Below are 24,754 nucleotides of genomic sequence, written 5' to 3'. Positions count from 1 at the left end.
GTTTACCAGGATGTTGCCTGGTCTGGAGGGCATTAGCTATGAGGAGAGGTTGGATAAACTCGGATTGTTCTCACTGGAACGACGGAGGTGGAGGGGCGACATGATAGAGGTTTACAAAGTTACGAGAGGCATGGACAGAGTGGATTGTCAGAAGCTTTTTCCCAGGGTGGAAGAGTCAGTTACTAGGGGACATAGGTTTAAGGTGCGAGGGGCAAAGTTTAGAGGGGATGTGCGAGGCAAGTTCTTTACACAGAGGGTGGTGAGTGCCTGGAACTTGCTGCCGGGGGAGTGGTGGAAGCAGGTACGATAATGACGTTTAAGAGGCATCTTGACAAATACATGAATAGGGTGGAAATAGAGGGATACGGTCCCCCGAAGTGCACAAGGTTTTAGTTTAGGCAGGCATCAAGATCGGCGCAGGCTTGGTGGGCCAAATGGCCTGTTCCTGTGCTGTACTGTTCTTTGTTTTGTTCTTTAAGGAGGGATATACATGCATTGGAAGCAGTTCAGAGAAGGTTCACTCGGCTGATTCCTGAGGTGAAGGGGTTCGTCTTAAGAGGAAAGGTTGAGCTGGTTGGGCCTATACTCATTAGAGTTGGAAGATTGAGAGGTGTTCTTATTGGAACATATAAGATTCTGAGGGAGCTTGACAGGGTAGATACTGAGAGGATGTTTCCCCTCGTGGGGGAATCTAGAACAAGGGGACACAGTTTCAAAATAAGATGTCTCCCATTTACGATGGGAGATGAAGAGGAATTTCTTCTCTGAGTGTTGTTGGTGTTTAGAATTCTCTTCCCTAGCGAGCAGTGGAGGCTGGGTCATTGAATATATTCAAGGCTGAGTAAGACAGATTTTTGATTGACAAGGGAGTCGAGGGTTACTAGGGTCAGGCAGGAAAGTGGAGTTAAGGTTACCATCAGATTTGCCTGATCTTGTTAAATGGCAGAGCAGGCTCAAGGGGCTGAATGGCCTACTCCTGCTCCTGTTTCTTATGTTAAGTTCTTATCAAAGTTGTAATCCACACTGACTGCAGCTAAGAGGAGTGAAGGAGGATTCTTGCTCGCTTTGCTGCAGAGTTACTTTGGGCCCGAACTCCAGATTCATGCTATCGCGGTCCACTGTGTAAGTATATTGTGCTTGCACAGTTGTGTAATTAAAGTCCAAGATACGGATGAAAGAGTACATTGAAAATATTTCCAGAGTGAAGTAATACAACAACCTGTGGAAGGTGTATTGTATGCCATTGATGTAATGCTTGTTTTTCTCGATGAAGGTGACTACAATTATTGATAAAAACTAACGAAACATTTCTGTTGCACTCTCCCTCTAGGCAAATAATCCTGAATTGCAAAGCAGAGTTGCAGGGTTTGCGGAAATTTGAGCCGTGCTTTCATCCAGGGCTGGCCATTCTGCAGGTCAGTTTTCAAAATATGTGAAAAACAAATTTACTTTGTCAGTTTTGTTTTGGTCGATAGTCAGAAAGTGGGTTCAGTCGTTAACCTGTCCTGCCTTTCCCCTCAGTGGTGGTTAATTTCAGTAACCGAGACCCACATCCTTGCTGATGTTGAGCACCTGACGGTACTTATTTATTTAAAAGTAAAATACTGCGGATGCTGGAAATCTGAAACAAAAACAAGAAACGCTGGAATCACTCAGCAGGTCTGGCAGCATCTGTGGAAAGAGAAGCAGAGTTAACGTTTCGGGTCAGTGACCCTTCTTCGGAACTTCGGCAGTTCCGAAGAAGGGTCACTGACCCGAAACGTTAACTCTGCTTCTCTTTCCACAGATGCTGCCAGACCTGCTGAGTGATTCCAGCGTTTCTTGTTTTTGGTACTTATTTATTTATTCATTATCGGGGCATGGCTGTCCATATGTTGCCCATCCCTAGTGGCCCTTGACTGAGTGGCTTTCTAGGCCACTTCAGAGGGCAGTCGAGTCAACCGCGTTGGTGTGGGACTGGAGTCACATAAGTCAGACTAAGTGAGGATGGTAGGTTTCTTTTTCCTAAAGGAACGTTAGTGAACCAGTTGGGTTTTTACGACAGTCCAATAGCTTCGGGTCACTTTTGCGCGTTACAGCTTTTTATTTTGATCTTTAAAAAACTTTGGCCATGTGCCATGTAGGGATGGCTAGTCTAGTAACATACCCCCTACACTAAGGTGCTGGCGATTATCTAGGTGGCAGCTGATTAAAGCTCCCTCTGGGTTCAGCTGAACCTGTTCTAGGGAAGGTTTGAAGAGGGCAGCACCAGTTTGTGTGCCTGCATCCGTTAAATGCGCTAACATCAATTTGACAGGGCTCGGATAGAGGCTGCATTAACGGAATCATAAAATAAGACCTGCATTTATAATAGCACCTTTCACAACCTCAGGATCCACTTTGCAGCCAATGAAGTACTTTTGAAGTGTAGTCACTTCTTGTAGGCAACGCGACAGCCAATAGGCACACAGCAAGGTCCCACAAACAGCAGTAATATAAATGACCAGATCATCTGTTTGAATAATGTTGGTTGAGGGATAAACATTGTCCAAGGCACTGCTTCTTTTGCATCCACCTGAAAGAACAGATGGGGAATCGGTTTAACGTCTCATCCAAAAAGATGGCAACTTTCCAGTGCAGCGTGCTCTGTTTTGTCTAGTTTTTATGATCAGGTCTCTGGAGTGGGACTCAAACCCACAAACTTATGACTCTGAGGTGCAAGTGCTACCCACTGAGCTACGGTTGACACACAAAGATTCCGATGACTTAAAAGTTTTCAGTATCATCAGGGAACTGAGTGCCTGTTTCACTAACGTGTCTGTTTATAACAGAGACCTAGTAACCGCTCATGGTCACTGAAGTTTTATTTTCTGCATACAACTTTTATTGAATTAATATTGGTGACGGTGATATTCTGTAGTGTTTATTGATCACCTCCCTGATGCTCAATCATTCTGCTTTGTAACCTTCAGTTAAAATTATGTTTGTGCTTTGTGCACGTTTTCTGAAAAGTGATTCTAAAGGTAAAAGAAAAGACCCGTTGCAACTCCTTCTGACTGTTTAAAGGATGATTATTTTCCCTTTAGGTCACTGATGATATGCTGGAGGTCAAGAAGATGGCAGAAGAGGTGAGTTTTCCTGCACTGTGTTCAAAATGTAAATATTGGTGCCTGAACAGTTAGCGTTAGTCATTAACATGCTCATTTTTCACTTCGCTTAATTTTACCTGATTTCCCTTTATCTCTGAATTAATGAATTATCGAATCAATGCAATTCTATCACAGAATTATACAACACAGAAGGAGGCCATTTGGCCCATTGTGCTGTGCCAGCACTTTGAAAGAGCTATCCAGTAGTCCCATTCCCTGCTCTTTCCCTGTAGCCCAGCACATTTTTCCATCTCGAGTATTTGTCCAATTCCCTTTTGCAAGTTACTATTGAATCTTCATTCACTAGCCTTTCAGGCACTGCATTCCTGATCATCTTAACTTGCTGAGTAAAAGATTTTTCATTTCCTTCCTGGTTCTTTTGTGCTTTGGAATTCTGGCAAATTTTCGGGACCTGTCGCTGTCCGAATGAAACCACTTCAATCTCTTGTGGCTAAAAACTTTCTCTTTTGTTAAATTCATTTGCTGCCCTCGTGGTTCTCCGAACTGTAGAGGTCATTTAAGAACATTTCCGTTTTTTACAATCTGAAAACCATTGGATTGGACTTTCTGCTTCGCCGCTTGACTGAAATTGCAGTTCGTGACCTCAGTTTGTGCCTCTGCCACTGGACTGTCGGCCGGTGAGTCCACTGGTCTGCGTGGGAGTGTGTTCCTGGGCAGGGGCTGTCAATCTCTTCCTCCAGGTTCTCGTAGATTTCTCGTCCAAAATATGGGAGCTGGAGAATGGAGCCTCTTCATCTGCACCCAAGCAGCAGCAGTTAGAGCTTTCATGGGATGCCCTACACTGGGCATGGGACTGCAGATGCTGTTTAAGTTTCCGCCCACTTCACACCCCGCTGGCACCCGCTCCTTGGAGTACTCCATTGCAGACAACTGCTCATCCACCCAGGTGGAGAAATATTGCTGGAGGACTCATCGTCTGACCTGGTGGAGTATTTTTGCACAGTTTCAATTGCCTCGTGTAGGCGATCCTGCTTTGAGAGCGATGTCCCTTTTTAATATGTGGGCCCGGTGAGGGCAGAATCCCTGGGCACTGCAGCTCCTGCTCCCAGGCTGGCAGGTGCTGCCTTTTCTCCTTTGCCACATAACTGCTTCTCTAGCCCGTCGACGGCACACCGGGGAGTGTGAGGCTGTACCGTTACTTGGCCAAGTGCTGACAGTGATACAAGTTGCTGTGAAGTGCTCGGGAATGCTGGATTCGATATCTGTGTCTGTACTTCCAGGTCTACAGAATCCATAGAGGGGGGCATAGGTCAAAATATCTCCTTCAAGCATTCCTTGGATTGCAGTATATGGTGCAGGGGTCGGCAACCTTAACGAGAGGAAGCATTTTTAAAATTTAAAAACGCAATATCTTAAGGGCCATGATGCTGTTACTCAAATGCCAATAATAATGAAGAACAGGATAAAGGCACATTTCTTCTTTGTAGCCATTTCAGCCCCTCTAATTATACCAATTTTTTCAAATTAAATTCAAGTGCTAATCAGTTTTTAAAAAAAAAGTCAGTTGACCTTAATATTCTGCACAGTCGTACTGATGAATGTTGCAAACTTCTGTTTCCTGTAATAAATGAAAAAAATTTGTAGCAAAACAGCCTCAAAACAAGGGCCACAGCTTGTTCCTTTGATGTATACTTTTACTTCTGCGAGCGACTCGCTGATTGCCTATTGGGTGATATGTGTCATTTTGCTCGGCAAAATAGTGCAACTGTAACAGACCTTTGATCCAAGCTTGTTTTCAATAGAATTTCATATTTGTGATTAAACATTTCACAAGTTCTAGCTGTTGTCTGTTAAAATATCCATTGCCAAGGAGATTTTTAGATATTCTTTTTAAATTTACAAACGCATTTAGATAACTATTTTCTAAAAGTTGATGAGAAAAAATGGGTTTTATTGATTCAGGTTGGGAGTCGCACATGAGTCCTTATTGAGCTACGTGCAGCTGTGGAGTTGTAGGTTGCAGACCCCTGATATGGTCTTTTAGAGGTTCAGTGCCAGTCTGTGTATCAATGACTGAATAGAGGGACAAGACATAATACAGACATAACTGTACTTGTCTTGAGTGGGGAGTTTCCTGGCTTCACCCTCCTTCACTGTCTCACTGCTAATGTCCAGGCTGGCAGTTTCCATTTGAAACTTCCAGTTCTGCTCTGCTCCCTTTTCTCATCAGATGTCCTGTCAGTGAAATTTTTAATAACGACTTCTCGAGGTTATCAGTTTTTGTTTTCCAGATTTTATAAACTGAACTCAAATTCTCATGGAGCTGCATGGGATTTGACCCCTCATTCTCTGGATTGTTAGTCCAGAGACATAACTGCTGCACCATAAAGTTAGGCAACCGGTAGAGAAAGACCTGCATTTATATAGTGCCTTTCACAGCCCAAAGCACTTCATAGCCAATGAACTACATTTGAAGTGCAGCCTCTGTTGTCGGAAACGGGGCAGCTGATTGGCACACAGCAAGATCCCACGAACAGCAATGAGGATTAAATGACCAGATCATCTCCCCGGAGCCAGTGAGGTTTGGGTAGGGATTCCCAGGAAGTAGGGCTGAGACAACTGAAGGGATGGGGTAAAAGTGGATGAGCAAAAGGTGGGAGTGGGGGAGGGGGGATGGGGAATATAGGGCTGGGAGTGATAGCAGCAATGGGGGAAGGCCATGGAGACATTTACAGATGAGATTCGTGTAGTTACAAAGGCCTGTAGAACTTTATTTATGTTAAAAGGAGCTTTATAAATGTATGTTAATGTGCTTATTCCATTGTGGGTGCTATTGTTAAACATTGACACAGACATACATAGATTTCACAGCATGAAAACAGGCCATTCAGCTCAACCAGCTCATATTGACATTTACTCTTCGCATGAATAAATAATCCTCATTTATCTGCCCTGTTCTCTCATCCCTTCATCCTCTCATTCTTCATCCATCTATCACGCTCATCTTGAATGTTGATCTAGTTTCTCACAGTCTCACAACTTAGTGTGTGAGGAAGTTTCTTCTGCCCTTGGTTCTAAATCTCTTATATTTAATCCTGTATCTAAGCCTCCTCATTCGTCCCTCGACTACTGGAAACAGTCTGCTTCTATCTACCCTGTCTCATCCTTTCATAATTTTAACTTCTGTCATATAGCCCTGTAAAATCTCATGTTTAAATGAGAATAGACCCAGATTTTCAAGTCTTCGTGCTGTGTAGATGTTAAAAATAAATGGGTTGACCTCTGAGCAAATAGCCCACGTGGGGATGTAGCACAATTGCGTGGGGCATTGGTATGTGAACCTAGCCAATCGGAAGTTCTACCGTGGTGTGTCCTGGGCAGCAGCAGGAGGAACCTCAGATCTTGACTTATCTTTTTGCTAGCCACTAGATGGCATGAATAGATTGGAAGTCACAGGACTTGGTGAGTTACATGTGACCATAAAACCAATTAAGATCCTTTTAGAAATCAGTGCTAGGTCAGAAGTGTCTGATTTTGGGGGAAAATGAACTTGGGTTGGATGAGAGAGTGAAGAAGAAATAAAGCTGACATGTTCCGCTGCGACAGAATAATCAGCACGGTGGTTGGAGAAAGAATGGAAAACGCTTAAAGCCATAACATTAATATGCAAGGCCAGTGTGGAATGGAGAGAAATAAGTGAGCAATCTTCAAAATGGGTGAGTGAGAAATTAAAATGGAGACAAGGCAGACAACTTCCTAATAAAACCAACAGTGAAAAAGCAAACAGGGTTCACTGGAAGAGTTGCAGGACAATGTTAAGACAAGTTAAAGGCCTTGTGATGGGATGAGGATATATTGGCCTTGAAGGGGCTGCAATGTAGATTCACCAGAATGGAAACCGGGTTTAGTGGGTTAAATTATGAAGATAAGTTGCATAAACTTGTGTTGTAGTCTCTTGAGTTTAGAAGGTTGAGGGGTGATCTCACTGACCTATTTAAAATGATACTTTCTCTATCTACATTATTTCCTCTGGTGGGGGGAATCCAGAACAAGAGGGCATATTCCTAAAATTAGAGCCAGGCTTTTCGGGAGTGAAATCAGGAAGCTCTTTTTCCACACAAAGGACAGTGGAAATCTGGAACACCGTGCTCCAAAAGGCTGTTGAGGCTGTGGGGTGGGGATGTGTGCAATTGGAGATTTCAAGACTGAGTGTTTTCTTAATCCATTTTGGGATGTGAGTGTTGCTGCCCTTGAGGTGGTGAGCTGCCGCCTTGAACCGCTGCAGTCTATTGGTGTAGGTACACCAAGAGTGCTGTTTGGGGAGGCAGTTCCAGCATTTAGGAACAGCGATATATTTCCAAGTCAGGATGGTGTGTGACCTGGAGGGGAGCTTGTAGGTGGTGGTGTTCCCATGTGCCTGCTGTCCTTATCATTCTCGGTGGTAGAGGTCCAAGTTTGGAAGTTGCTTTCAAAGGGGCCTTGGCGCGTTGCTGCAGTGCATCTTCTATATGGTACACTGCTGCCACGGTGGTCAAGGTAATGGATGCGGTGTCAATCAGACGGATGCTTTGTCCTGGATGATGTCGAGCTTCTTGAGTGTTGTTGGAGCTGCACTCATCCAGGCAAATGGGGAGTATTTCATCAGACTCCTGACTTGTGCCTTGTACAAGCTTTGAGGAGTCAAGAGGTGAGTTACTTGCTGCAGAATTCTCAGTCTCTGACCTGCTCTTGTAGCCACAGTATTTATGTGGCTACCAGTTATGTTTTTGGTCTTTGGTAACCCCAGGATGTTGGTGGGGGTTTCAGCGATGGTAATGCCATTGAACGTCAAGAGGAAATGGTCATTGCCTGGCACTTGTGTGGCATGAATGTTACTTGTCACGTACCAGCCCAAGCCTGAATGTTGTCCAGGTCTTGCTGCTTGCAGGCATGGACTGCTTCAGTATCTTGACGAATGGGACTGAACACTGCAATCATCAGTAAACACCCCCACTTCTAACCTTATGATGGAGGGAAGGTCATTGATGAAATTGCTGAAGATGTTTGGGATTAGGAGGCTGCCATGAGGAACTTTATAGTGATGTCCTGAGACTGAGATTAGATTAGATTAGATTAGAGATACAGCACTGAAACAGGCCCTTCGGCCCACCGAGTCTGTGCTGAACATCAACCACCCATTTATACTAATACTACACTAATCCCATATTCCTACCAAACATCCCCACCTGTCCCTATATTTCCCTACCACCTACCTATACTAGTGACAATTTATAATGGCCAATTTACCTATCAACCTGCAAGTCTTTTGGCTTGTGGGAGGAAACCGGAGCACCCGGAGAAAACCCACGCAAACACAGGGAGAACTTGCAAACTCCACACAGGCAGTACCCGGAATCGAACCCGGGTCCTTGGAGCTGTGAGGCTGCGGTGCTAACCACTGCGCCACTGTGCCGCCCTATGATGATTGGCCCGATGATTGGCCTCCATCTCCAACAACTACAACCATCTTTCTTTGTGCTAGATATGACTCCAACCAGTGTAGAGTTTCCCCCCGATTCCCATTGACTTCCATTTTACTGGGGCTCCTTGATGCCACACTTGCTGCCTTGATGTCAAGGGCAATCACTCTCGCCTCATCTGTGGAATTCATTCTTTTGTCCATATTCGGACCAAGGCTGTAATGAAGTCTGGAGCCGAGTGGTCCTTTCGGAACCCAAACTGAGCATCGGTGAGCAGGTTATGGTGTGTAAGTGCCTCTTATTAGCACTGTCAATGACCCCTTCCATCACTTTGCAGTTGATTGAGAGTAGGCTGATGGGGCGGTAATTGGCCAGATTGTATTTGACCTGCTTTTTTTGGACAGGATATAACTGGGCAATTTTCCACCTTGTTGGGTTGATGCCAATGTTGTAGCTGTACTGGAACAGTTTGGCTAGGAGTGCAGCTAGTTCTGGAGCATACGCCTTCAGCACTGCAGTTGGGACGTTATTGGGGCTCATAGCCTTTGCTGTACCAGTGTGCTCAGCTGTTTCTTGATATCACGGGGAGCGAATCCAATTGTCTGAAGAATGGCATTTGTTATGCTGGGGTCTTCGGGAGGAGGCTGAGGTGAATCACCGACTTGTTACTTCTGGCTAAGGATGGTTGCAAATATTTCAGCCTTGTCTTCTTCACTAACATGCTGGGCTCTGTTCCTGTATTCCTATAACTAGTTAGCATGCTTTAAAGGGGTCAAAGATGAAGAAAAGAGCAACAAGTATAGAGGATGAGTGATTATAAAAGTGCTATGCAGGAAAGAAAAATGAAGTTGCATTTATATAGTGCCTTTCACAACCTCAGGATGTCCTAAAGTGTTTTACAGCCAATTAAGTGCTTTTGAAGTGCAGTCACTGTGGTAATGCAGCAGCAAGGTGCCACAAACAGCAAATGTGATGATGATGACCAGCTCATTTTTTTTGTGATGTTGATTGGAGGATGACTATTAGCTAGGACACTGGGTATAACTCCCTTGCTCTTCGAAATTGTGCCATGCGATCTTTTACATCCACTTGAGAGGGCAGATGGAGCCTTGGTTTTATGTCTGATCCAAAAGATTGCACCTCTGACAGTGCAGCACCTTCACTGCACTGGGAATGTCAGCCTAGCTAAGTCATGAGTGGGACTGGAGCTCTCAGTCTTTTGACTCAAGTGTAAGAGCACCATCACTGAGCCATGGCTGAGATTTGGCCTGACATATGTACGAATATACGAACAATCGAATTAGGAGCAGGAGTAGGCCACTCGGCCCTTCAAGCCTGCTCCGCCATTCGGTAAGTTCATGGTTGAACTGATTACTCCACATTTCCACCTACCCCCCATAACCTTCCACACTTGCTTATCAAGAATCTATCTTGATATCTTAAAAATATTCAAAGACTCTGCTTCTACCACCTTTTGAGGAAGAGAATTCCAAAGACCCTCAGAGAAAATATTTCTCCTCATCTCTGTCTTAAATGGGCAACCCCTTATTTTTAAACAGTGACCCCTAATCCTAGATTCTCCCACAAGGGGAAACATCCTTTGCACATCCACCCTGTCAAGACCCCTCAGGATCTTTACATGTTTCAATCACGTTGCCTCTTACTCTTCTAAATTCCAGCGAATACAAGCCTAGCCTGTCCAATCTTTCTTCATAAGACAGCCTACCCATTCCAGGTATTAGTCTAGTAAACCTTCTCTGTACTGCCTCCAACGCATTTACATCCTTCCTTAAATAAGGAGACCAGTACTGTACACAGTACTCCAGATGTGGTCTCACCAATGCCCTATATAGCTGAAACATAACTTCCCTACTTTTGTATTCAATTCCCCTTTGATAAACAATAACAGTCTGTTAGCTTTCCTAATTATGTGCTGTACCTGCATACTAACCTTTTGCAATTCATGCACTAGCTCACCCAGATCCCTCTGCATCTCTGAGCTCTGCAATCTCTCACCATTTAGATAATAAGCTTTTTTATTCTTCCTGCCAAAGTGGACAATATCATACTTTCCCACATTATACTCCATTTGCCAAGTCTTTGCCCACTCACTTAACCTCTCTATATCCCTTTGTAGCCCCCATATGTCCTCTGCAAATTACTTCCCTACCTATCTTTGTGTCATCAGCAAATTTAGCAACCATACCTTCGGTCCCTTCATCTAAGTCATTTACATAAATTGTAAAGAGTTGTGGCCCCAGTACAGATAGATCCCTGTGGCACACTACTCATTACATCTTGCCAACCAGAAAATGACCCATTTATGCCTACTTTCTGTTTCCTGTTAGCTAACCAATCTTCTATCTATGCCAATATGTTACCCTCTACACCATGAGCTTTTATTTTCTGAAATAACCTTTGATGTGGCATCTTATCAAATGCCTTCTGGAAATCTAAGTACAGTACATTCACTGGTTCCCTTTATCCACAGTACATGTAACTCCCTCAAAGAATTCCAATAAATTGGTTAAACGTGATTTCCCTTTCGCAAACCATGTTGACTCTGCCTGATTACCTTGATTTTTTTTCTAAATGCCCTGCTATAACACCTTTAATAATAGCTTCTAACATTTTCCCTAAGACAGATGTTAAGCTAACTGGCCTGTAGTTTCCTGCTTTCGGGAAACATGAACGGGATTGACTTCATACGTTGTATAAAGTATTAGATTTAAAAAAAAAGTTTTACTCTAAGTACTACATTAAAGATGCTATATAAATGCAAACTGTTTGATGAATATTCTAAAGTTTTAAGATCTTTTTTTCCCCTTAGGTTGGGTTACATGTTGTTCATATTTGTCTGCCTGAAGGAACTGCTGCAGAGGAGGTAACCCTGAGATTTCTGATGATCCTTGTTTTTATTTGCTGATTTAAGTAAATTTAAACCTTTTAGACTGCATTACCACATAAATCTGAAAATCGGGTGGTGTGTGAAATGGACAGCTGATTTGCTATCCGGCTGATAATATAAGGTAAATTTACCTCCATTCTCATTCAGGTCTGGTGCTAGTTACAAGTAATTATACAGAATGTACAGCACAGAAACACTCTAACAGGTCTATACCAGTGGTTTATGCTCCACATGGGACTCCTTCCATCTTACTTCATTTCACCCTATCACCGTATCCTCTCTTCCTTTTTCCTCATACACTTATCTAGCTTCCCCTTAAATGCATCTATGTTATTCACATCAATAACCACCCGTGCGTGAAAAAGCTTTGTCCAGTTGTGGACTTCCCACAAGAGGAAACATCTCTACATCTACCACACTGATCCAGTTCATAATTTTAAAGTCAGGTCACCACTTGGTCTTCTGTTTTCTGGAGAAAAGAGCCCCAGCCTGTTCAGTCATTCCTCTCACCTCATTCTGATCTCATCCTTGTGAATTATTTTTGTACTTTGGAGACCAGAACTGTGCACAGTGCTCCAAGTATAGTCTGATAGTCTGACCATCGCACAACTTCTCAGCTTTTGAATTCTATTCCTCGAGAGTAGTAGAAAATCTGCTTTGTAAAGTTGCTTTTTGAATTGAAGGCTACCTACTACAAACACTTTAGAAACTAATAGCCTTGACTATTCCAATGCTTTCCTGGCTGGTCTCATGCCTTTCACCTTCCATAAACTTGAGCTCATCCAGGCTCGCTCCAAGTCCCATTCACCCAGGACCCGTGTGCTCACTGATCTACATCGGCTCCCAGTCCGGCAATGCCTCGATTTTAAAAGTCGTCAACATCGTGTTCAGATCCCTCCTCCATGGCCTCATCCCTCTCCATCTGTGCAACCTCCTTCAGCCCTACAACGCTCAAACTCTGTGTTCCTCCAACTCTGGCCTCTGACCCCTCGATTTCCTTCACCCTACCATTGGTGGCCATGCCTTCAGCCATCTCAGCCCTGAGCGCAGGAGTTCCCTTCCCAAACCTCTTCGCCTCTTTACCTCCTTTTACAACATTCCTTGAAACCTTTGTCTTTGACCCAGTTTTGCCCACCTGGCCTCATATTTCCTTAGGAGGCTTGGTGTCAAATTGTGCCAGATAATGCTACTGTGAAGCCCCTTAGGATGTTAATGTGTATATAAATGCAAGTTGTTGAAACTACTTTTTTTTGGTGGTTCAGGTTGTAGATGAGATCCAGAAGCTAAATGAAGACCCTAAAATCCGCGGCTTGATTCTTCCCTACAGTCTTGTTATGAATGACGCGGCGATAAATGCAGTGATTCCTGAGAAAGATGTCGATGGGTAAGTATTCTCTCTGTCTCTCTCTCCTTCAGCAGGTGAGCCTTCTCCACTAGGCTGTACTAGTGCACGATGAGAGCTTCACATTCGATGGGAGGAGTAAGGCCTCGGGGCAGATAGACAGCATTTAAAGGCAAGTGTGAATAGTAAATTAGTGAGCGTGGGACCTCAATGGCCGGATGCATGGCTGCCAAAGGTGGGAGAAGGGAGCAGGGAATGGGCAAGAGACCAGAATAAGGAGCGCAGAGATCTCGGAGGGTTGTAGTGCTGGAGGAGATCACAGTCATAGGAAGGCCATGGAGTGCTTTGACTGCAAGGGTGAAAATTTTAAAATCGAAGCATTGTTCCTTAGAGAAGAGAGGAGATTTGATAGAGGTGATCAAAATCATGAGGGGCAGAAGGGGTCGAGAACTAGTGCACACAGATTTAAAGTGTTTGGCAAAAGAATCAACGGCGACATGAGGAAAACCTTTTTTGTGCAGTGAGCGGTTACGATCTGGAATGCACTGCTCGAAGGGGCGGTGGAAGCGGATTCTGTTGTGCCTTTCGAAAGGGAATTGGATAAGTATCTGAAGGGAAAATATTTGCAGGGCTATGCAGAAAGGGCCAGGGTGTGGGATGAGCTAAATTGCTTGCCTCCTGCTGTGCGTAACTCTTCTGTGATACTAGTATAGGTCAGTGAGCAGAGGGGTGATGGACGAATGGGTCTTGGTGTGAGTTAGGGTACAGGCGACAGAGGTTTGGATGAGTTGAAGGTTATGGAAGATGGAAGGCAGTCATTGGGAGCAATGGAGTCGAGAGGTGACAGCAGCTTGTAAGTTGCCCTCATGAAAGTTCACAATCTCATACAGTCTGGAGGGTAATGCCTTCACTTAAAATTCATTCTTGCAATATGGCCATTGCTGGAAAAGTTGACATTTATTGCCCACCGCAATTGCCCCGAGAAGTTGTTGTTGAGCTGCCGTCTTGAACTACTGCAGTCCAAATGGTGTAGGTGTTCCCACAGTGCTGTTAGGGATTGAAAGGGTTGGGGGGGGGGGGGGGGGGTGCGTGTTTCCAGGATTTGACCTAGCAATGATGAAGGAACAGCGATAAAGTCCAAGTCAGGAGGGTGTATGACTTGGAGGGGAATTTGCAGGTGGTGGTCCCTTGCATCTCCTGGCCTTGTTCTAGGTAGCGGAGAGGGGTATTGCCAAATAAGCTTCGTTGAGTTGCTACGGTGCATCTTGTATTTGGTACACACTGCAGCCATGGTGTGTTGGGAGTGGAGGTTTAAGTTGGTAGATCAGCTGTTGATCAAGTGGATTGCCTTGTCCTGGATGGTGTTGAGCTTCTTGAGTGTAGTTGGAACTGCATTCACCCAGGCAAGTAGAGAGTATTCCATCACACTTCTGACTTGTGCCTTGTAGATGGTGGGCAGGCTTTGGGGAGTCAGGAGTTGAACTACTTGCTATGGAATACCTAGTCTCTGACCTGCTCTTGTAACCATGGCATTTATGTGGCTGTCCCAGTTGAGTTTCTGGTCAATGGAACCCCCTCCCCCCCACAGATGTTGATGGTGGGGGATTTGGTGATGCCATTGAATACCAAGGAGAGTTGGTTAGACTGTCAACTGTTTGGTAATAATAATGGGTTCACTGTAGAAGCTGCCTGCCAACAGATCTCTGGTTTGTGACTTATTTTTAAATTTGTGCTTCCCTCCTAGAATCACTGACGTTAATTTAGGAAGATTGGTCCGTGGGAAGTTGAATGAGTGCTTTGTGCCACCAGCAGCGAGTGCAGTGATAGAATTATTGGAGCAAGCAGGTGAGAACTGCAGGCAGAGCGCTGGGATCTTCCCAATCCACAAACATGTGGTCTCTGTGTCATCCCAGCTTGCTTGACACTAGCACAAAACCAGAGCAAAGAATTCGGATTTGGTTTATTATCCAGTTTTGTCTCTGTTAACATTTTGAGTATGAAATGGTGACTGCATTGTTGCTTTAGAGGGATTGAGATGGAGCACTTGTTGGAACTTGCCTTTATAACTACCTCTTGGTAAATCAGACTCTGTGTCACCTCCCAGCTTCTGGATAGAATAGAATCGTACAGATCAGGCAGCTATTCGGCCCATCATGCCAGTGCCGGCCCTCTGAAAGAGCTGTCCAATTAGTCCCACTTTTTCCCCATAGTCCTGCAAATTTTTCCTTTAATGATACAAAGCAACTTGCATTTGTATATCACCTTTAAGGTAGTAAAACCTCCCATGGCACTTCGCAGTAGCACCATCAAACAAAACTTGACATGGACCCACATAAGAGATATTGGGGCATGTTGGGTAGGTTTTAAGGACATCTTAGAGGAGAATAGAGTTTTTCCCCGATCTCCGCAAATCCCAAAGCACTTTACATCCGAAGACGCACTTTTGAAGAGTCGTCACTTGGAATGTAAGAAACCGCGGCAGCCAATTTGTGCACAGCAAGCTCCCACAAAAAAACCCTCTTTTACAAATGTACCTGTTGGTCCATCCTTTCACCAAGCAAAATTATTGTGCTTTCTACAGATGCCTGATCATGATGCTCTAGTCTCCCATCCTGTTGCATTGTGAGCACGTTTATTTTATATGATCTGTCACCAGTAGCTATTAAAATGACTTGCAAGCATGTGGTTCTTGTGAATGCGCATGCTCTTGTTACACAGAATTGACCTTTTGTCTTCCAGATTTGTGTACTCGCGGAAGGAAGGTCTTGATCGTAGGTGAGAATGGTTCACAGGAAGCAGCCCTGCAGAAACTTTTACAGATGGAAGGGATGGTTGTTGTGAGCTGCGGGTGGCAGAACACAAACGTGATGGAGCTGGTAAGAGCCTTGATCCAAACTTATGAGATATTGGAAGTAGGAGTCGGGGGTTTAAGATTCAATGCTGTTCAGTGTTAATGAACCATTTTGCTGAGGCTTCTATGAATCCTATTGATATCAAGAACGTAAAGTTAAGGGCAGGCAAAAACTTTTAAGGAATTGCCTAACTAAAGTAAGTATTTTTTCCCCTGTGTGAAAAATGTTTCTCAATGTTAACTATTGCCATTTTATGAAAGATTTTTTTTGAGCTGAGTTTCCGTAATCTGCGACAAGGAAAAGCTAAGATTTTGAGAAACAAAAGAAGGAAAATTAGCGAAAAACCAGATAATGTGAAAGATATATTTCCTCAGTGTTTCCTCGGCGCTCCATATTGTTATTGCAGAATATTGCAGGACCTTTGACTTTGGAGGGGAAGGAAAAGGTGTCTGTCCTAGACCTGAAATTCTGCTGTAGTCATTGTGTTTCAGTGCCAGGTTATTCAGATGTACTTAAGAACGTAAGAAATAAGAGCAGGAGTAGGCCATTCGGCCCCTCAAGCATGCCCTGCCATTCAATAAGATCATGGCCGATCTGCCCCAGACCTCAACTCCTCTTTCGTGCCAGCTCCTCATAGCCCTCAACTCTCCAATATTTCAAAATTCTATCTACCTCCTCGTTAAATACTTTCAGTGATCTAGCCTCCACAACTCTCTGGGGTAGAGAATTCCAGACATTCACAACCCTCTGAGAGAAGAAATTCCTTCGCATCTCAGTTTTAAATGAGTGTTCCCTTATTCTGTAACTATATCCCCTAGTTCAAGATTCCCCCACTAGTGGAAACATCTTCTCAACATCTACCCTGTCAAGCCCCTCTCAGAATCTTGTACATTTCAATAAGATCACCCCTCATTCTTCTAAACGCTAATGAATGAAGGCCTAACCTGTTTAGCCGTTCTTGATAAGTCAACCCCTTCATCCCAGGAATCAGCCTAGTGAATCTCTTTGGAACTGCCTCCAATGCCAGTATATCCTTTCTTAAATATGGGGACCAAAACTGTACACAGTATTCCAGGTGCGACCTTACCAACACCTTTTACAGTTGTAACAAGACTTCCCTATTTTTAAACTCCACTCCCTTAGCAATAAAGGCCAAAATTCCATTTGCCGCCTTAATTATTTTCTGCACCTGCATGCTACCTTTTTGTGTTTCATGCACAAGAACACCCAGATCCCTCTGTGCTGCACTTTTTTGAAGTCTCTCTCCATTTAAATAATAGTCTGCCTTTTGATTTTTCCTACCAAAGTGGATGACCTCACACTTTCCTACATTAAACTCCATCTGCCAAGTTTTTGCCCACTCACTCAACCTATCTCTATCCCCTTGCAGATTCCTTATGTCCTCATCATAACATGCCCTCCCACCTATTTTTTGTATCGTCAGTAAATTTGGATATATTACACTCTGCCCCGTCCTCCAAGTCATTCATATAGATAGTAAATAATTGAGGCCCTAGGACTGATCCTTGTGGCACTCCACTAGTTACATCTTTCCAACCTGAAAAAGGCCCATTAATCCCGACTCTCCGTCTTCTGTGAGTTAACCAATTCTCAATCCATGCTAATACATTATCCCCAATACTGTGAGCTCCTATCTTGTGCAATAATCTTTTATGTGGCACCTTATCGAATGCCTTCTGGAAATCTAAATACATTACATCTACTGGTTCCCCTTTATCATCTCTGCTTGTTATATCCTCAAAGAACTCTAGCAAATTTGTCAAACGTGATTTCCCTTTCACAAAACCATGTTGACTCTGATTGCGTTAAGCTTTTCTAAATGTCCTGCTATCTCTTCCTTAATAATGGACTCGAGCATTTTCCCAACGACCGATGTTAGGCTGACTGGCCTATTGTTTCCTGCTTTTTGTCTCCCTCCCTTCTTGAACAGGGGCGTCACATTAGCGGTTTTTCAATCTGCTGAGACCCTCCTGGAATCCAGTGAGTTCTGGAATATTTCGACCAATGCCTCATTTTGTCAGCAATAGTTGGAGTATTAAGGCCTGTTTTGGGTAGCCTATTATAGGAAGGAGATTAGAGCTAGGAAGAGGGCAAATAGAAGCTTCACTGGAATGTCAGAAATGAGAGGCTGTAGATGTCAAGAAAGGGTCAAAAATTGGGCCTTTTAGCATTGGAAGAAAATTACGTTTAAGGCCTATCTCAAAATTCTAAGAGGACAAATGGTGAAAGATTGTTTCCCAGTTATTGCACTGAGCTAACCAGCATGGAGACTTACAGTCACGATGCTTTGCAGTATTGCAGTTGCTTATTGTCGATTTATTTGCAATTTAGTGTGATGGGCAGGCTGGCTTTGCAGTTGGGTCTGGTTGTCTTGAGTGGGGGTGGGTGCACTTGTTGGGGGAATCGGTGCTATTTGATTTAATTTTATCAAGTACTGCACCCTGGTGTGGTGTAGCATGCTGCATCTTGCATGGTATTTGAGAGACGTGCTGGCAGCAGGTCATGACTGGGGAGAGCTTCTCGTGATTCTTGTTTTTGTTCCCCGTCAGGTTGGGCTGTGTTTGTAGTAACCCTACCCATGATGACCAGATTACTGTGTGGATTATCAGGCTGTGGCTACTAAGAATTCCATGAGCTTGGTCATGTTTGGGTCTGTGGGGTCTTTGGGAGAGAGATGACTGCATTAAAGCAGTAAACAAAGCACTGGGCTTCAATTCTAGAGGAAAAGAATTGAGAAGCAGAGATGTTCTGTTAAATTGGTATAGAACTTCAGTTATACTGGCATACTGTTAACAGCTGTGGTCTCCACATTATAAAAAGGCTATAGAGGCACTGGAGAGGGTGCAAGATTATTTACAAGGGTGATATCAGAACTAAGTGATTATAACTATCAGGAAAGACTGAACAGGCTGGAGCTCTTTCCTCTCAGAGAAGACCGAGAGGTAACTTGATAGAAGTCTTGAAAGTTTTAAAGGGGTTTGATAGGGTAGATGTAGAGAAGGTATTTCCACATGTGTGGGCAAGTCCCAAACTAGGATTCATAAATATAAAAATTCGCTAATAAATCTTATAAAGAATTTTGTTGAAATTTTACCCCGAGAGTGGTTACGCTCACTATCACATGGAGTTGTTGAGGTGACTAGCATAGATGCATTAGGAGAACCTAGATGACTACATGAAGGAGAAAAGAACAGAGGGATAGGTGGCTGAAATGAATTAGGCTGGGAGGAGTCTCGTACAATGTACGATATGGGAGCAGGGGTAGGCCATGTCGGCAGGGCTACGGGGAGAAGGCCGGGGTTGGCACAGATATGACTGGCTGAATGGCCACCTCCTGTGCCATAACAATTCTATGATTCTATGGCTGAACCTCTACATCAACTCCACTTTCCCGCCCTATCCGCATATCCTTTGATTTCCCTCATGCCCAAAACTCTTATCGATCTGCCTTTATACTCATTATACAATATACTCATTGTCTCATAATATCCACAGCTCTCTGGGATGGAGAATCCCACAGGTTCTCAAACTCTGAGTGAAGAAATTTCACCTTATCTCAGTCCTAAATGATTGACCCTTATCCTGAGATTATATTCCCTGGTTCTCGACTCTCCAGCCAGGGGAAACAGCCTCTCAGCATCTACCCTGTCCAGCCCCCTCAGAGTATTATACCTTGCAATGAGATCTTCTCTCATTCTTCTAAACTTCAGAGAATATAGGCCCATTCCATTCAATCTCTCCTCATTGACAGCCCTCTCATCACAGGAATCAGTCTAATGAATCTTTGTTGCACCCCTTCTAAGTAAGTTTATCCTTTCTTGGGCAAGAAGACCAAACCTGTACACAATACTCCACTTGCCTTCCTAATTGCTAGTTGTATTTGCATTGTTACGACCAGGTGAGAAAGGGGTCTAGGGGTTCCCCCTCAGCCTTTTCCTGGCTTGGCTGTAACAGGGTTTGATTTTTAAAACACCGTGTTTTTAGTTTTCCCTTCGTGAATCCTTGTTCACTGCTCTCCAATTGTCATGGCAAAGAAATCAACCAGACAGGTCGTCTTAGATTTTAAACAAGAAAGGTGTAAGTTTATTAACCTTAAAACTAATTCTGCTAAAACTACGAATACGTGACACGGCCACACTAGCATGCATATGCGATGAACACACGCAGATAGAGACAGAAAAGGGGAAAGAATCAAAGGGAAAGGTTTGAAGCAATAGCTGGAACTTATTTACTATCTTTTGAGTCCAATGCAAAGTCTTTGACTGCAGTTAAATTTTGCCGTCTCGTTGGGGCCCAGTGCACATTTTTAAATTTGTTTCGATGGTTTTCTGTCTTGAGGCTTAATTTCTTCTGTGGGTCCCTGTCTTTGCATGAGAGGGAGGGAGAGACAGGGTGATGCTGCCTTCTTGAAATCTAGTTCCAGTCTCTGCTTTTCGTGAGAGAGAGAGAGAGACAGGGAGAGATGCTCTCTCCAAGTTCAGTTGCAGTCTGTTTTTTCCATGTGGCACAATTCAAACCAAATCTGGGCCAGCATTCTGGCCATGTGACTATCTCCTTTTTTTGAACAACCTGCCTGACGAGGTTTTGTGGATTCATTCAATCTTAGTAGACATCCTCAGTAGGGGGTTGGAATGCCGACTTTCATACATTCAATGTCTTTTTTAAAAATCCATTTGGTTAATTGAATCAGGGAGCAGTTCCATTGTCTTCTCCAGGCAGCTGTCTTGTAGCATGCAAATGTTTCCAGCCACTGTCCTTTTTAGAATGCAGGTGCATCCATGTTTTCAGTCCAGTAAGAGTTTAAAATTAATGTTCCATATGACAAAATTAATATGCCTCATTCTTGACAGGTATGATTTACCTCACAGCATGTTAACTTTCTGTGGTTTGTGTCCAAGAACCCCCAAATCCCTCTGAATGCCCATTTTCACTATTCTCTCATCTTTTACAAAATACTCTTCTTTTCTATTCTTCCTACCAAAATGGATAATTTCACACTTCACCACATTATACTCCAACTGTCACCACCTTCCCCAATTCTTTTGTAACCTCTTTGCATCCTCACAACTTACTTTCCCACCGAGCTTTGCATCATCAACAAACTTTGATATGTTACCCTCGGTGCCCTCATCTAAGCCATTGATATAGATTGTAAGTAGCTGAGGCCCAAGCACTGATCCTTGTGGCATTCCACTAGTTACCCCCTGCTTGCAGTCTGTCTTTTGTCCATTAACCAATCCTCTACGTGCGAATATATTATCCCTAATCTCATGAGTCTAGTCTGTGTGGTCCCTTATCAAATGCATTCTGAAAATCCAAATATACTACATACACTAGATTCCTCCTTATCTACCCTGCTAGTTACACCCTCAAAAAGTTTGAATAGATTTGTCAAATATGATTTCAGTTCCATAAAACCATTAGCCTAAGCATATTTTTTTCCAAGTGCCCGGTTGCCACGTCCTTCAATTATAGATTTTAACATTTTCCGTGCTATTGATGTCAGGATAACTGGCCTATAATTACCTGTTTTCTGTCTCCCTCCTCTCTTAAACAGCGGTTTACATTTGCTGCTTTCCAATCCACCAGAATGATTCTACAATGTAGGGAATTTGAAAAGATCAAAACCAATGCATCCACTAATTCTGCAGCTACCTCTTTTAAAACCCTAGGATGTAGGCCATCAGGTTCCAGGGATTTGCTGGCTTTTAGTCCCATTAGTTTCACTAGGCTCGTGTGGAACATAAACACTGGCACAGGCCAGTTGGGACCTGCTTCTAGGCTGTAATTTCCATATATTTCTATCTAATGGCCCAGGAGGCATGATACTGGGTGCTGCAGTTTTTATTTCACCTGACACCTTTCACCGTAGGGCTGTGCTTAGCAGATTGCTGACTTCAGTGTTCCTTCACTCTCGGATGTTAAAATATAAATGAGTTGCGAGTAAATATTCTGCTTGCAATGATGAAATAGATGAATTGTCAGTGTCACGGTGCACTTAGCAAATGTGCAATACTCATTTCTTTTATGGCAGGGTTCAGCCCTAGTATTTGAGCGCAGAATATTTTCTTTTATTATACATTCTTGCAATGTAGACATTGCTGGCAAGGCTGACATTTATTGTCCATCCCTCGTTGCCCCGAGTTTGATCCAACCGAGTGGCTTGTGAGAGGGCAGTTAAGAACCAAAACCATGTTTGTGTGGGACTGGAGTCACATATGTGCAGGATCAGGTAAGGGCAATAGGTTTCCTTGACTAAAGGAACATTACATTCGTAAACCAGTTGGGTTTTTAAGACAATTTGACAGCTTCACGGTCACTTTTACTGATATCAGCTTTTTATTTCCAGATTTATTTAGTTTTTATTTGAAGTCAGATTCTCAAACTGCCGTGATGGGATGTGAAATTGATGGTCACTGGATTATTAGTCCAGACCTCTGGATTACAAGTCCAGTAACATGACCACTGCACTACTATGCGCTTGTGCTCAGGTGGCAAGCCTGATATCTAGTCACAAAACAATGAGGAGCAGACGGAAATGATCAGAAGGGAAGCGATCTTGTATATTTAATACCACTGCTGTAGGTACACCCATTGGGAAGAGGCTTGTGGAGTGGCTGTCCCTCTTCCTGACACAAGGAGTTTTGTTCCTCTCTATTCCCTGATGTTTGTTTTCCTTCATCCTCTTCCTATCCCATACAACTCTTTGTGCACTGTGCCTTTGCCCAGTAGCTAGTTTGTAGGCTGTATAGAGGGTAAATACCCTGATATGCCTTGCAACATAGCAGAAACCACTTTTCCTGTCCTGTGCTGCACTTGAATATATGCAAATGTCTTGTGTTGCCCATTGAACCAGGGTGGCTGAAGTCACACAGATGTAACCAAGGAGGAAATGAAGTAAGCAAGGCAGGACTCTGTGGTGGGAATGACTAAAGTATTTTGTAACAAGTTCTAAACAGTCAGTAACCTGTCTCCCCACCTTCCCGAAGGCTGGCCAAACTCTCTGCTTTTACAAGGTGAAAACAGTGGTTCAGGGTTAGCACTCATGCCTCAGTCAGGGAGTTGTGAGGTCAAGCCTGACTCCAGAGACTTGAGCACAGAATCCAGACTCCCTCAACCAACATCACTGAAACAGATGACCTGATCATTATCTCATTGCTGTTTGTGGGATCTTGCTGTGTGCAAATTGTCTACCGCATTTCCTACATTAAGCAGTGACTAACTGTGATTCTAAAGCACTTATTTGGCTGCAAATCACTTTGTGATGTTCTGAGGTCATGAATAGCACGATATAAAGGCAAGTTCTTTTGCTTGGTATCTGCTCATGCAGGGTTATGTGCCTTGGCTTATTATTTTAAAGATTCCATATAAGTGTCATAGAGAGATACAGCACCGAAACAGGCCCTTCGGCCCACCGAGTCCGCGCCGACCATCAACCACCCACTTTATACTAATCCTAAATTAATCCCATTTTCCCTCTCACATCCCCACCTTCCTTCAATTCTCCTACCACATACCTACACGAGGGGCAGTTTTTACAATGGCCAATTTACCAATCAACTCGCAAGTCTTTGGCATGTGGGAGGAAACTAGAGCACCCGGAGGAAACCCACGTGGTCACAGGGAGAACTTGCAAACTCCGCGCAGGCAGTACCCAGAACCGAACCCGGGTCGCTGGAGCTGTGAGGCTGCGCGCCATGGCCATTGTAAAAATTGCCCCTAGTGTAGGTAGGTGGTTGGAGAATTGAGGGAAGGTGGGGATGTGAGAGGGAAATGGGATTAATTTAGGATTAGTATAAAGTGGGTGGTTGATGGTCGGCGCGGACTCGGTCGGCTGAAGGGCCTGTTTCGGTGCTGTATCACTCTATATGACTCTAAGTGGAAGTTACCAGTTATTAATTCATGTACATCACAACACCTCCAGCCTGGATGTAGTTGGACTTGCCTTTCTGTTTGAACTTATTCTGCCCTTTCTAACCAACGTATTAGTTTCTTTTGGTCAGTTTAAAAGTGTTCAGTGTGAGGCCTGCAGTTGGTTCATTGGCTGGATAGATTTCTATGAAAGCTGGTTCTTTGTTTTTTAACCTCACTATACTACAGTATGAATCTTTAGTTGTGGGTATGTGTAGCGTGAATTCTGCACTTGAAAGTTTTGGTGTTGATTAAAACTGTCCAAATTTCAATATTAAAAGCATTTTGAATCCAAATGCTTTGGGTTAATCACCATAACAAAAACACAATACTAGGGGTACTGGGAATCTGAAATGCTGCCTAATCTGCCGGGTGTTTCCGTTTTAGATGCGAGTTAATAATCAGTTGAAGTAATTCTTCTCTCTGGAGTAGAAAGAACTGACCTTTCACAACCTCAGGACGGCTGAAAGCACTTCAGCCAATGAAGTACTTTTTGAAGCATAGTCACAGTCACTATTGTAATGTAGGCATTGTAATGCAGCATCCAATTTGCACACAGTGAAGTCCCACAAGTAGCAATGAGATAATGAGCAGCTTGTTTGTCTTGGTCATGTTGATTGAGGGATGAATATTGGTTAGGACACCAGCGAGAATTACCCTGCTGCACGTCAAATAGTGCCCTGGATCTTTCTTGTCCACCTGCGAGGGTGGATGGGGACTTGGTTTAACGTCTCATCTGAAAGCCGGCACTTTCTTCGTACTGCACCGGAGTGACAATAATTACAACTTGCATTTGTATAGCGCCTTTAAGATTGTAAAACGTCCCAAGGCACATCACAGGAGCATTTATAAAGAAAAGTTTGACACCGAGCCACACGAGGCAATGGTAGGGCAGATGACCAAAAGCTTGGTCAAAGAGGTAGGTTTTAAGGAACATCTTAAAGGAGGAAAAGAGGTAGAGAGCCGGAGAGTACTGAGATGGAATTCCGGAGCTCAAGGACTAGGCAGCTGCAGGCACGGCCGCCAATGGTTGAGTGTTTAAATTTGAGGATGCTCAACTAGGCCAGAATTAGAGGTGTGCAGATAACTCGGAGGGTTATGGGGGTGGAGGAGTTAACAAAGATAGGGAGGGGTGAGACCATGGAGGGATTAGAAAACAAGGATGAGAATTT

General features: G+C 43.7%; 1 protein-coding gene across 3 annotated transcripts in view; it reads left to right on the top strand.

Moving 5' to 3' along the window:
• The window catches only part of mthfd1l (methylenetetrahydrofolate dehydrogenase (NADP+ dependent) 1 like), a 188,433-nt gene that overhangs the window by 18,669 nt on the left and 145,010 nt on the right, over positions 1–24,754 (top strand). For all 3 annotated transcript variants that reach the window (XM_068044467.1, XM_068044468.1, XM_068044469.1), the window contains 6 exons: positions 1,331–1,415; positions 3,066–3,107; positions 11,379–11,432; positions 12,719–12,840; positions 14,543–14,643; positions 15,538–15,674. In XM_068044467.1, the coding sequence (XP_067900568.1) occupies positions 1,331–1,415; positions 3,066–3,107; positions 11,379–11,432; positions 12,719–12,840; positions 14,543–14,643; positions 15,538–15,674 (541 nt within the window). The remainder of the gene's footprint in view (positions 1–1,330; positions 1,416–3,065; positions 3,108–11,378; positions 11,433–12,718; positions 12,841–14,542; positions 14,644–15,537; positions 15,675–24,754) is intronic.

This window comes from Heterodontus francisci, chromosome 13, assembly GCF_036365525.1.
Source record: "Heterodontus francisci isolate sHetFra1 chromosome 13, sHetFra1.hap1, whole genome shotgun sequence".
In the NCBI taxonomy this organism is placed as follows: domain Eukaryota; kingdom Metazoa; phylum Chordata; class Chondrichthyes; order Heterodontiformes; family Heterodontidae; genus Heterodontus; species Heterodontus francisci.
This window is presented reverse-complemented; position numbering and strand designations above follow the sequence as displayed.